Source organism: Solenopsis invicta, chromosome 6 (assembly GCF_016802725.1).
Source record: "Solenopsis invicta isolate M01_SB chromosome 6, UNIL_Sinv_3.0, whole genome shotgun sequence".
NCBI lineage: Eukaryota > Metazoa > Arthropoda > Insecta > Hymenoptera > Formicidae > Solenopsis > Solenopsis invicta.
In genome coordinates, this window is record NC_052669.1 from 23185159 (window position 1) to 23199715 (window position 14557).

The 14557-nt window shown below is 29.9% G+C and overlaps 2 protein-coding genes across 14 annotated transcripts in view; both read right to left on the reverse strand.

The window, feature by feature from the left end:
* Positions 1 to 234: 234 nt before the first annotated feature.
* On the reverse strand, positions 235 to 9794 carry LOC105193744 (phosphoribosylformylglycinamidine synthase). Of its 5 annotated transcripts, none has more exons than XM_011158317.3 (7): positions 9283 to 9438; positions 6201 to 6283; positions 5857 to 6130; positions 5405 to 5546; positions 5037 to 5187; positions 1571 to 4751; positions 235 to 523 (listed from the first exon to the last, which is right to left on the reverse strand). In XM_011158317.3, the coding sequence occupies exons 2-7, from the start codon at positions 6241 to 6243 to the stop codon at positions 286 to 288; spliced, it is 4029 nt and encodes a 1342-aa protein (XP_011156619.1). In that variant the 5' UTR covers positions 6244 to 6283; positions 9283 to 9438; the 3' UTR covers positions 235 to 285. The 5 variants fall into 5 exon arrangements, with proteins under 5 accessions (XP_011156619.1, XP_011156620.1, XP_011156621.1 ...); XM_011158318.3 differs by having other exon boundaries at positions 9131 to 9430; XM_011158319.3 differs by lacking the exons at positions 6201 to 6283; positions 9283 to 9438 and adding an exon at positions 9696 to 9794.
* A 1363-nt stretch (positions 9795 to 11157) lies between these two features.
* Positions 11158 to 14557, reverse strand: part of LOC105193747 (rho guanine nucleotide exchange factor 11) — a 39346-nt gene continuing 35946 nt past the window's right edge. For 7 of the 9 annotated variants that reach the window (XM_039450245.1, XM_039450246.1, XM_039450243.1 and 4 more), the window contains one exon: positions 14197 to 14425. In XM_039450245.1, coding sequence (XP_039306179.1) covers positions 14321 to 14425 — 105 coding nt within the window. In that variant the 3' untranslated portion in view covers positions 14197 to 14320. Of the gene's footprint in view, positions 14426 to 14557 lie in introns of all 9 variants that reach the window. The other 2 variants (XM_039450242.1, XM_039450241.1) reach the window with 2 other exon arrangements.

Consider the following 14557-nt stretch of genomic DNA (forward strand, 5'->3'; position numbering starts at 1 on the left):
ATGTTAGATTAACAGAAAAATTTAGTAAACCGTTATGACATATGCAACATGCATTAAATTCAACATAAATTTTTTAACTATCCATTGTAACATAATTTATTTATTTTCGTGTTCAGATATTTATTATTCTTATTATATATATATATATATATATATATATATATATATATATACGTACATAATATGTATATGCTTTACATATCTTGTTCAGTATAAAAAAAGTACATGAAAATATTAAAGTTTTTCGATTAAATATATTATTAAATTTGAGATTTATCAGACAATCTAATTGCATTCTTGACACCAGGTATATGCATTGTCGAAAAGTCGCTGCCATGGCGAGGCTTCATAGTTCCATCCTACTGGTTTCCAAGGCCATTGCCATATTCGCGTGCATCTTTCCGGATGCGGCATCATCGCCAGGTGTCGTCCATTTTTCGAACATATGCCAGCAATACCATTTACACTACCATTCGGATTCATAGGATAGCGTTCAGTTGGATTGGCATGATCATCCGTGTACCTGTTACAAATATATAATATACAGAATAATTTTAAAAAATATTTGTATTTTATCGAAATATGTTCTATGAATTCTAGCTTTATTTAAATATTAATAAACAAAAGTCTATAAATGTAAAATTATTACGTAAATTAATTATATTATTTTTAAATATAAGTTACATATAAGTTACATATAATAAAATTTATTCTGGTTAATCTATTAATAACATATAAAGGGAATTCTGAACAAATTGTCATCTCTAAATATGTACATGTATACGCAAACGCACGCACGTACGTATATATTATACATTGATTCCAATTTTCAGTTTCATCAAAGAAATTTTTAAAATTTTATGTATAGTTGTTTATGTTCTTATTATTTTCAACTAACAATAAGGCTGCATTTCGAAAATCACTGCCAGTATTGTAAAGCTATAGTATACGTAACGTAAACTATAGATTTTCAGTACTTACAGTACTTACAGTAAATTTTGAAACACAGCCTAAATGTTTTCTTTTAGGTAAATTTTAAGGAATATTAAGCTATTTTTTAAATACATTGTTTAATTAAAATTTTTGCAAATTTTAGAAAGGCATGTATCCAAAATTAAAAAGACAATATTAAAAGTTGATAAGTAAAAGTAGATTTTGCAACTCAAAAGGTCATAATAAATTTAATTATTAAAAACATAAATGTCTTTAAAAATTTGCTATTTAAGCACAACTCTCCAATCAGCAGACAATATATTTTTTAAATGTTTTTTAAATATTTAAAAAACATAGAATATTTAAAAAACAATTAAAAAGCATTTTCTGCTAATTGGATCATTGCATTCCACAAATAAATCCAATTTATTGTGTAAACAGGATGTATCAAATATATAATTTAAGTAAAAAATGACTTAATTCATTGAAAATACATTTTTGAAATTTTAGCTTAAATTTGAATTATATAAGATTACTATTAATTTTTTAGTGTGTACAAAATTAAAGCATTAATTTAAAAAATATTAGCCCTAAAAATTTGTTCATTTAAAGCACATGTTAAAATGTGAGTATATACCTGATTGGTAAGCATTTATTTCGCTCGAGAGTTTTTAGAACTTCCTCGCGAAAAGTAAATCTCCCTTCTCCATGAGCCACCCATACACCTAGCACGCTATTCTGCATGCCCTTTAACATGATCGATGGTGAATTTTCGATTTTAACGGTGGTCCATCTGCACTCGAATCTCTCCGAGAGATTGTGATCCAAACAAATCCCTGGTCCATCCTCGTCTTTAGTGTCCTCGTCGCCTACCCAGCCTAATAAACTCATCAATTGACAACCATTGCAAACACCCAAACTAAAAGTATCTTCACGAGCCACAAATTGCTGTAATTGCTCACGTAGAGAAGGATGATAAAGGAAACTGGCAGCCCATCCTTTGGCGGAACCACAAACATCGGCATAGCTAAAACCACCGGGGAAAATAACACCCCTAAAGATTTCCAATTTGATTTGATTTTCCAGTAAATCTTGCATCGTAACATCCCAAACATCGAAACCGGCTTCCAATAGAGAAGCCGCCATTTCTCTATCGCCATTAATACCTTCCTCTCGTATGACAGCTACTTTGACATGCGCTGATGGATCTTTTGGTATAGGTCGAGATCTAGTAGGATCGAAACTCAGACGATAGGCTGGAACAGTTCGTTCTCTTAGTCTGAAAAACTCTTCCAAGGCACAAGTAACATTTGTTTGATGGTGTTCTAGCTGATAACTAGTTTCTTCCCAAATGTTCATCGAATCGATTACTGTAGTGTTCAGTACAATCTCATTTTGAACTTTAATGATCACCTTCGAGGTCATGCCAAGACCCACAGACCTTCCGATCAGATATACTGGTACTCCATAGCTTTGAAACATTTGTATCGCTTCGTCTTGATATCCCTCGCTGATCTCTAATATCCAGCCGACTTCTTCGGAAAATAAAATATCAATGGCAGGTGCAGATTTATGAGTTATATTAACATTTATCCCTGAGATTCCAGCGAAACACATTTCTAGAAGGCACGTAATTAGTCCACCATCGCTGATATCGTGACCTGCAAGGACTTTCTCATCGGCGATTAGTTGCTGCGTAGCATTAAAGGCATTTTTGAGAATTTGCACATCTTCGACATCTGGCGCATCGTTGCCCAATTGACAATAGACTTGAGACAGGGCAGTTCCACCGAGCCGATTCTTTCCGCAAGACAAATCAACAAAGAGTAGACAACCCTGTTGTCCCATGGCGGGAGCTTTGAGATCTGGAGTGACTATCTGACGAACGTCAGGACATGGTGCGTAGCAAGATACGACAAGAGTACCCGGCGCTTTGACAATATCCTTGTTGATACGTGCAGCCATACTGAGCGAGTCCTTACCGCCGTCGATTGCGATCCCAAGTTCTTTCATCAGTGAACACATTGCCGAGCACGCCTTGTAAAGTGCCGCGCCTTCGCCTGGAAGCTTCGCTGGCCACATCCAATTGCCGCTACATTTGACGTCTCGCAATGCAGAAATACGCGCAAACACCAGGTTGCTGAGAGCCTCGGCTACTGTCATTCGAGCGCCTGCCGCTTCGTTCACTAATCCTTTAATCGGCTGTTCGCCAATGGAAGTTGCGATGCCCTTTGTGGAAAAATGCGAAATGGCTGTCACAGCAACATCTGCCAGGGGAGTATGCAATGGACCAACGCATTGCTGCTGAGCCACTAAACCAGTTACGCAACGATCTACCTTGTTCGTTAAATACCGCTTGCTAGCTACCGAAGGAAGCCGTAAAACTCTGTCCAATACGTTAAATACAGTTAATTCATCAGGCAATTTTATTGGAGATCTCTGCAATGGTATGTTATGCAAATTGAAAACCTTGCGAGGCATTTTTCCAAGAATTACCTCCAGCTCTAGATTCACAGGATGCTTACTGCTGTCTAGATTCTTATCTTCGTCATTAAGATATTTTGAAATATCATAATCCTCTTCTTCAGAAACAACGATTTTCCCATTTCCTGTAACAGTGCCGACAAAATTGATTGGACATTTTTCACGAGCAGCAATTTTCTTCAGCAAATCGCTGTCCTCCGACTTGCATAAAATAGCGTCGCTCTCCTGGTACTCTGCACCCCAGAGTTCCAATGTGCTGATACTAGGATCGCCAAGGTCGAAGTTTTTCGTAAAAATTACGGCACCTGCAGGTTCCACTAATTCTTTTAAGACATTGCCATTCCCTCCAGCACCTTGATCATGAATGCTAAGGATCGGATTGCTATCACCCATTTCTGCGCACGCTCGCACAACGCGATTCAACTTTTGCTCCATCTCAGGATCGCCACGTTGCACAGCACCAAAATCCAATTCCATGCTGTTATCACCTTGCACTTCCATAGAACTTGCTGATCCGCCGCCTACACCAATTCGATAAACCGGTCCACCAATTTTGACTACCTCCATACCTCGCTCCGCTGGAATTTTCTTAGCCATATTCGCATCCATGGTTCCTAATCCTCCACTAAACATTATAGGTTTGATCCATTCTCGTCTAACTCCTTCATCGTCTGTCGCTCCATAAGAACGAGCGAAGCCGGATATTACAGGTTCTCCAAATTTGTTTCCATAATCAGAAGCACCATTGCTTGCCTCAATAATTATTTCCAACGGCGATGCCATATTATTGGGATAAACTTTATCCTTCTCTTCCCACGGCAAATCATAGCCTGGAATACACAGATTACCGACACTGTAACCCGCGGTGCCTGCTATGTAATATCCAGCTCTACCAATTCCTTGGATGTCTCTTAGTCGACCTCCAGTACCCGTTGTGGCGCCACTGAAAGGTGCCACGCCAGTTGGAAAATTATGCGTCTCAGCGGTAAAAATGAGATGCTGTTTGATGTCTTCGAGATGAAAGTTGCTGCACTTATAAGTTTTTGTAGGACGTAAAACCAAAATTTGAAATCCTTCTATCGCGCTACTATTGTCGCTGAATTTAATCACGTTGTTTGGATTAGAATAATTTTGAGTATCAATAATCATGTCAATTAGAGATTCTTCTTTTTCTTTGCCGTCCAAAATAATACGTCCTTTGAAGAACCAGTGCCGACTATGTTCACTGTTAGATTGAGCAAGATCGAAACATTCTACACTAGTTGGATTACGTTTTAATTTTCGCAAAAATAATTCTGTATAAAAATCTAAATCCCAATCATCAAATGCCAAACCTGCAAAATAAAATCGTAAAATAAACAAATGTAGTATATTATATAATGTAGAAAATACAATGTCAAAAAAATTAAAGTGTATTCAATTATTAAACACAATAAAAATTTATATTAATCTATTAAGAATATAAAAGAATTAAATTTACTTAATTCTTGTAGTTTCTTAGTTTTTATTACAATGATAACATATATGTCTTAAATTTTAACTTAAACAATATATATTTCAACCATTTATGTTTCAATGTTTAATTGAAAGATATCAGTTTTCAAAATATTCCTACTTACCCAATTTCTGATTAACTTCTTCCAAAGCTTTCCTGCCTTTTTTAATTACATCAACTTCAAACCATTTCTCTGGCCTAAAGCCATGATCAAATGTTTCAATAGGTTTTATGTATCTACATTCTGTCATTCTATCTCCTAACACTTCTACAATCTATAAAACGGTATATATATTTTTTTAAATTTACAAATATCTTTTTTAATAAAAAAAATATTGAATAAGTAATAATAATAATGATATATGCGGATGAAAGAGACAGAAAACGAGAAAAAAGTGATAAAAATGAAAAGAGAAACAAACAGATTCAATTTTTTAACAAAAATTAGTATTGCATATAAATCTAAATATTGAAATGAAGAAAGATACATACGGCGTTCTCTACTTCTTTGTTAAGGCTTCCTTTATGTTTAATCCTGTATCTAATAGCCACTTCTATTCTTGTTACTTTATTTAATTTCACAGTTTTACATATGGAAACTACATTAGTAGAAAATGCAGTGGAAAAATTCAATCTACAATAACGGAAAAACGTCAATATGCTGTATTGATATAATCTACATATATATTTAAAATTTATATACTTGATCTACCCGGATAGCACGCATATGTCTAAAATCATGACATGAGACGTATTATATTCCGGTTTTGAATAGGATATTCGGATGTATGCTTAAAACTAGAATTTTAATTTTTAACAACTTTGAAGATTCAAAGCTTTAAATGATTTCTGATTATATATGTGTGAAGAGCTATTGTATAAAAACAAAATTATAACTCAAATTATAACTCAAGACAAAGCAATGAGAAAATATAAAGTTTTACCTAGGCCCAATTTCAATAATAGTAGCACTTTGAGTCTCATTAAACACACTATCGCATCGCAATCCTCCTTCAAAGATAGGTGACAAGATCCATTTTAATACTCGAATCTCATCTTCCTGGAGTGATTCGAGTGTTTCCACGTAATAACACAATTCAGTCTCAAGATCGGTTACCGAGGCTTCGATTTGCGACACCTTGTGTAGTTTATTCTTCAGCTGGCCTGTCTTTAGACCCGGCGCCTTGTAAAACTTCAAGATAACCATTTTCTTATGATCTGTAAAGAAGAGATGAGATGCTTAGTGAAGCATACGGCGGACATGCAGAAACTATTTAAGATTACGAACATTTAAGTACGGTAGCTTTAACCCTGTTTGTGTTTACTATCATTCAATGATAAGCCGCGCCGATATCGTAGACCACTGCGAAGCTGAAATTTTTTTATTCCAATCTTGTGCATACGAATTGGGAAAGCTTGACGTAATAAAGATTACGTTAGATTGACGTAATAAAAATTTGACCAGTTAAGATAAATTGGTTTGCTCAATTTAATTTTTTAACTTTTAATTCAATATTCTTCTAAAATTCATTTCAAATAATTATTTTACTATGTAAAAAATAATCATAAACAATGCATTTATAACAAAGGAAAATTTCTAATAAAATATATTTAATTTTAAAATAGATAGCTTATTAGCACTGTTTTCTGTCCGAATAGAGATACCTTCAAAATTTCAAATTCACTCTTTCCTTTTATAATAAAATCATAACATTTTATTTACATAAATTAATTTATATAAATCACATATTTCGATATAAATAATGAATATAAATAAAATAAAATTATATCAAGAAAAGAGTGAATGTGAATGACATGTTTTAAAATCTCCTGTAATATACATCCATAAAAATATCTTGTAAAATATTTTACAATATAATTTTAATTTATAATAACTACATTAAGATAGTGTCTTTTCTTAAAGTTTGAAACTTTCAATATAATTTTTTAATGAATATATTTTTAATGTAAGCACCTCTCCGCGTAATTACGTTTTCGAAGAAATTCTTGCTAAAAAAATATTATTTTATATATCCTATTGATTTAAATAAATTTAATAAAATTGGACAAAAGCAAAAACTATATTAATAATTTTGGATATCATATATATAATATCTAAATAAAATTTATTAAATTTAGAATTCATATTTGTCTTAAAATTTACAACACTTAAAGTTATAATGTATGCGTTCCAAATAACTCAAAAAACTAAGAAATGTTGAAATGTATTATGCTACGGAAAGGTCATCATTGAGCGATATCATTTGTTTATCACTTTGTAACGTACGCTTCAAAAGCAAATCAATTTACGCAATATAAGTACCATAATTGTCTCATGTTGAAAGTGTAATAGAAGATTATAACAAGATCATCTCACAATGTGAATATGTGTTTAACTATTTTTTTATAATTCATCTGTTTGCAAAATTATAATTTTTCATAACATCTTTTTTTAGCTTTTAGCATCTACGAAAGATTATTAAAAATCGCTAACCTTACGGGAGTTGTGTGACTGTTAAGATTTAAATGATAAACTGATAATATAGTAATATACTAATTTTATGATTTATTGTTATCCTGATGTTTCATAGATATATGTTTATGATTTGTAACCCAAAAATTCTTGATTTTTATTAAAAACTGCAGTTTTAATGTTAACATCCAAGTTTGACTATCGATAGAAACAATAATTGATCAAAAAGAATTGAAATTTCGAAGCAATATAGGCTGTGTTCCGAAATTCACTGTAAGTATTGAAAATCTATAGTTTACGTAACGTATACTATAGCTTCTCAGTACTGGCAGTTTTCGAAACGCTGCCGTAGAATGATGTTACTGCATTATAAGTATATATACTTGTTTATGAAGTATTCGTATAATAAAAAATCAAGATTTTAATAATGTATTACTCAAATATGTGTTAACAATCATAAATTTCAATCTATAGTCGATAACGTCATCGCTCTTCAATTACCGCCGGGCCCCCGAGGTCCTCGTGACGATCATAAAAATTTACCCTGGGTCTTTAATAATCTCTCGTCGGTGCTTTTAAAATCGTATTATATAGAGATATTTCTTTTTCTCAAAAATTTTTAGAACAGTAACTAATTTAAATTTTTTTATTAAGATTATTAATGACTATTTTCTAAATTGTTATATAGGAAACAAAAATTTTCAGATATTTAAATCTAGACTCGTGAAAAAAACATTGACACTTGTGTTCTGACCAGGTCTTAATCACTAAATAAATTTTAATATGTTTCTCGCTATTATTTATAATAATGTAATATTAAATAATATACATCCTTATTAAAAATATTCATATTAAACGCAAAAATATGGCAAGATGCTATAAACCTTTCCATCTAATAATCTTTTAATTTTTGATATATATATATATATATATATATATATATATATATATATATATATATAATACCCTCGATAATACTGCAAGAATCCTAGAAAATAAATACAAATTGGACATATATACAACAAACCAATCTACTTATTATTTAATCTGAAAATAAAATTCAATTTTTAATAATTCTATATACATATATATAAATCACGTAGAATAAATCACGTAGAAATACATATGTATTTTAATAGTTTGGAATTTTCTGAGACGTTACTATAACACAGAGAAAGAAAAAATATGGAAGAAATTGTTACAATAAAGTATCACAAAAATTAAAGATTTGTATAAGCTTGTATTGTCTTTTTATTAAAGAATTAATAGCAAAGGATTAATAACGTTGTAAAAACGGATTTGCATTTTATATAATAATAGCGCGTAATTGCAACAAATAAATATTAAATAGATAATTCTACCTTGCGTAGAGATCTTAATTATTAATCTTTTCTATAGTTTTAATATATATTATAGACTCGTCTATTTAGTAAAGCAAATATTTGATTCACGATATGCCACCTTGCGTAATTTAGGAGTCTTGTTAATATTTTCGTTATCTATACTATATTTTCTCTAATTACACATATAATACTAATTATTTGCTTTGAAAACTTAGTACTTCGTAATTCTCTGCTTTAAGAACACAAGAATTATATAAGAAAATAATTTATGTTTTCAAAGCAAAGAATTTGTGTAATATATTAGAAAATACTTATTCACACGCTTTTCAAATTTGTGCACTTTTTGAATACGCATACGATCACCTCGTGTTACATTACATCGGTCATGACAGGTTTTCTAACCTCAATAGTCGTCAATTTTAATGCTTGATATCTTGGTTCGCGGGGCAGAGTGACACTTTTTTCTGCCATATTCGTTCGTTTCGTGCAAAAATGCGTTGAATGAACCTAATTTCTTCAAAATCGGAGGTGGTAGGGGCATTCTGGGTAATTACCATTAAATCAATTGAAAACACGTGTTTTGTGTACAATGTATGAAGTGTACAGTCATGAGCTAAAAGGTTGCAACATATTTTCTTCGATGATTAGATGATTTGATGCTTAATTGGTTAGATCCACAGGTAAGAACCAATGACGTTCGCCGTTGATATGAACAAGTCTACATTCCAAAAACAATCGAAGAAAAAGTGTTGCAACCTTTTAGCTCACGACTGTACACTACACTTGTTGCATTGACTGAACTTTCGATGGAGTACAGAATTTCCTTCGTATTTGTAACAAAGATATTCTCCCGACATGTATCAATATATATCACTCTTTTGATACACTTTTGAATGAAAACATTTCATGCGCATTCAATTTAAAGCGCGAATGCAAATGAAAAACAATATGCCAATGCTATACTTACGTGCTTATAAGTCTTGTCAGATCACATGACAAGAATTAAGTGGAGTCAAGTAGAGTCGTACAAAATTATAAGAAAGATTCCATACAGCACAGAACAATAAAAGAATATTGCCGAACGTAGCAATGTTGAATTAAAATATGAATATTTTTCCAAAGTTGAATCAATATTAATATTTTTCATTGTCAATGTTGTAACGTTGAGTTAAACAACATTTAACGTATCTTTCGAAAAATAACATATACAGGGTGTTCGATAACGGTTGTATCCACGTTTCACAATAAGAGATGATTTACTTCTCCACTTCATATAATTACATGGAGTGCAATTGATAAGTCATGGTTAAGGCGCGCTCTTATGGTAAAACGTGGATACAACCATTATCGAACATCCTGTATAATATACATTTATGTATTTTAATAAATAATTAAAATTTACAAAGTAATTAAAGTCAACAAAATGAGTTTAATAATTAACTTTATTTCTATTCGACAAGCTTAGGTCCTTTTCAAGTCATCTCAAACTAAAAGAAAATTAATCAATTGTATTAGTTAGGTAGCCAAATTGTTTAAATGCGATTGGTTATAATACTCTGTCAGCGAGATCTCAGACTGATTTGTAGAGAGTCATGAATGCAAGGCTTTAGATGTAAGGCAACAAAGGTTTCATATGTATATCATGTACATTGCACTGTTAAAAAATTGAATAAAATATGTAAAATTAGTTTTCAAATTGTTGGAAAAGAATCAAAATTTATAAAAAAATAATATTGTAATTCTTATTATTCATATTCTTTTTTGCCTTTTTAAAATATATGTACGTAAACATTTCTTAATTTAATGTTTATATGCTGTACGGGATCTAGGTTGCAAGAAAATAATTTCGATTAGAAACACATGGGCAAACTTTTGCATTCTGAATACCTTTGTCCAAATCTCTTTCTACATTTCGATAAATTTCACTCAATCCCTGTAAATTAAACTAATTTTCTTTAGCACTGCTTTAGCCTTGCAATCTCTTTAAAATAATTTTGTACAATAGTTTGTACAATTAGGAGAACGAGAAAAAAGACATAAGGGAAAAATTTTTAAATAAAGAAGTTTATTCGTTTGCTAATGAGTTAAGAATATGCTATATGTTTGTTTGATATTTATATATAGTTGCAAGAATTTTTCGAATAACTTTTTGAACTTAACAAGTCTGAAGTAATAAATTTAAATAATTCGTAAAATCGAGGATCCATAATGCTAATAAACTATGAAAAACTAAGATATTTATGAATACTGCCTTTCATATATATATTTATAAATATATAATTGTTATAATATTTAAAGTTATACATTATACAAGATTTAAAAGCATTTTTTTAATTGATATTTCTTTTTTTTCAATGTAATAGTACTTTTTCAGAAAGAAAAGTAGATCCCGTATAAGTAAATGGTATTAAAAAGACGAGTACAAAGAATTACACAAATCAATATAACTGCTTTAATACAATAATAATAATAATAATAATAATAAAATATCAACTATATAATAATATAATTAAATATTTTATACATATACAATCGTCGCAGTGGTTTTTCGCGTACCACCATTATGAGTGTTCTATAATAACAAAGATTTTATGTAAGTAGATGAGTCCTCTATATGTATTCTAATTAACATAACGGAAAATAAAGAACATTAATAAGAGGGAGAATAAATATTTTTTACGTTATGCTAATTTGAATTTTATTTCATTGATTGTCTCTAATAAGCCTATATTCTTGCTCGAAATATTCACTAGCATGTATATACCATTGTAGATTCAATCATAATCGTTTCGTAATAGATGTCAAAAGCATCAAGGAAATTATAAACAAATGCAGGAATGAACAATGTAAATTCACACAAGTAGCCGTTTCTTAATAAAATTACTTTAATTCGATACGAGACGGATACAATCGTAGTAAACTTCTTATTTAGTTTTAAAAAATCATGTAATTATGTAAAAAAACAATAGCTGATATTAATCGTTATTTATTAAATTAGTGCAAAAACAGATTTGTATTTTTCGAGACAAAACTGTTTGATATTTGTATTTATAAATTATTTGACCAAACATGTCATAAGCAAAATAATCACTTTTGGTTTCAATAAATTTTTTTAGCTAAAAAAAAGCTTCTCAATTCCTTTCTTTAAAGATTCCCGAGTTCTAACTTTATTTAAAGTTAGATCTTAATAAGAAAGTAGATGCATGTGTATAAGTGTGAAAAATTTGTATTAATCTAATAATAATAATAATAAATGTATGGTTACTTGCTTTATACAAAATGTATTAAATTGATAGCTAAGTTTATACTATACTTTAAAAATACATTTTATCAAATTTCGTTGATTGATATAAAATGCTATTATTTATACGTATTTCCTTTTAATAAGTTAGTTACTATCGTGAACTTTTGAAATATCTCTTGTATTTAGAATGATTTTATTCCACTCTATTTCCACATAAAAGAACAATAAGTGTTGCTTTAATAAACGCGTGTAATATTGTAAAACAAAATTATTTCATGTACTTTAAATTCGTTCATATAAAGGATGTCGGAAAAATATGTATATAAGTAATTTACTGCATAATTCAATTAAATTACTAAAAATAAAAGTTCTAATATAGATTTAATTATCTATACCGAGAGCTTTCGAGTGCTTTTGAATTTGTAAACTTTCCTTTCAACTTTATTTTTCAAACTATAACATTTTTCGATTCAACTATTTGGATTTTATAATTCTTTACATTTCAGAATCCATAAGTATTTTTGTGAAGTCTTATTTTTCAATTATTGTATTATAAAATTATTTATTCCAATGAAAGCTGCCTTAGAAAAAATTAAAAATTTTTTAATACTCATTGAACGAAAAACAGTAGAGTATATCTGTTATGAAACATTCTGTATAAAGTCACATATAAACACACACATACACACACACATATCGACGTGCACAAACAAATGTGTGTACATATATATGTACATATATGTGTATGTATGCGTAAAAAATTTAGTTTAAGTACATAAACTACCGTCTTTTTTATTCCATAAAAAAATTATATATTTGCAGTCCAAGATTCTTGAATTCTTACATCTCAAGATTCTTGTACTTTTAGATCATATAATTGCTAAATTTAAAGAAAGCGGAATTCGGAATTTAGAATTCATAGAATCTTAGATACTGGAATAATTTGGAAATACTTTTATATTTAGATTAACGAAGCCCTCGAATTTTGAAAACCATAAATTGTGAGAAATTCAATTCATACATCCACAGATCTTTTCAAGAAGATTTTATACATAACAAGTCCTAACATATTTTTCCACTGAATTTTTTTTACAAACGTTCCAAATCGACATTATGTGAAAATATATTGTTTCTAAATAGCTATTGAATGCTCGATTTTGTAAAGATATAAGAAAACAGCATTTTTCGTTCACTCTTTTGCACTTTCTTCTTTAAAATCTTGCAAAGGCATCTTCCTAGTATGCAATATAAAAAATTCAAGCTAATTCTTTCTTCGACCATTTTATTATTTTCGAAATAATTAAAATTTAGATTTATATACTGCATCAGTGTAAGACTAACTTCGAAGAAATTAACAATAATTGATAATTAATAATTATTTTAAAAAAATTTTTTTACAAATTTTTGTTTTTTTTTCGTATTTTAATATTCATCTTTGTATATAAACTGGACTTCTTACATAGGAATAATACTAGCAATATACAGGACTCGGTTTGCAACGCAATGCAACGCAACGCAACGTAATAATGTAAAAAAAGTTGCATTTGAGAGATTAGTGGAAAATTATGTAAATCCATTTACATAAAATCTTTGGTAAAGATATTAATTATTGATCTATTTTTCGATAAATACAGGAATAAGACAAGAAGTAGCTGTTTTATTGTAATATATATTTTTTAATTTAACAAAAATGTAAATTGCCAATAATATAGCACATATTAATTGTTCGACATTTATAATTAAAAAAAGTCGACATTATTTACGAAATATGCTTAATAATAACTATATTTGGTATAATTAATAACAATTACAATATTTATTATATTACACTAATGTAATAAGTTGCGGATATATTGTCTGATACATCAGCAAGCGATTTTTTTTCATAGAATTATGTTGAAACGTTTTCATATTAATAATTCATAGATTCGACTGGAATTAGGTTGTGATAAAAAAAAGTAGAATTGTGCATTTTACAAAAAATATAAATGATTTGTGAATATAAAAAAATCTGTAGGACATATCTCGTATTTCGAAATAATGCATTAAATCATGAATTAAAAGAGGTAACAGCATGTGATGTAGATTATCATTAAAATTCCCAAAAGTTATAAGGTAAATAAAACAGCTAACAACTTTGCTCTTTTTTCCTGCATGCATACGGCATTATCGTCCAAGATAAAGAATTATACGCAATGTTTTGCATGCATATATGCATCGTCCGTTTTTTCAGTTCTTTTATACAAATAATTTTGATTTCTCCCATTATGCAAAAGCGTTCCAGCACCGCTCGTGAAATGCACCGCATCAAGAAGGGTATAATCAATAGAATGTTCATCGGTTGTGCCTCAACCGACACTGTCACCCATCACTTCAGTTTCCACTTTAAGCTCAAGGTTCTCCACATCTCCACCGTCTGCAGCCGTTTCTCCATATGCATCACTAAACGCCTGCTGTAATATGTAAAATATCATATAGGCTGCAGATAGAAGACAATTAAACGATAACAAATGAGATACGAAAATTAAAAGTGGAAACATAATGCCCGTAGTTAGACATTTTTCTCAATTTAACCTATCTTGTCA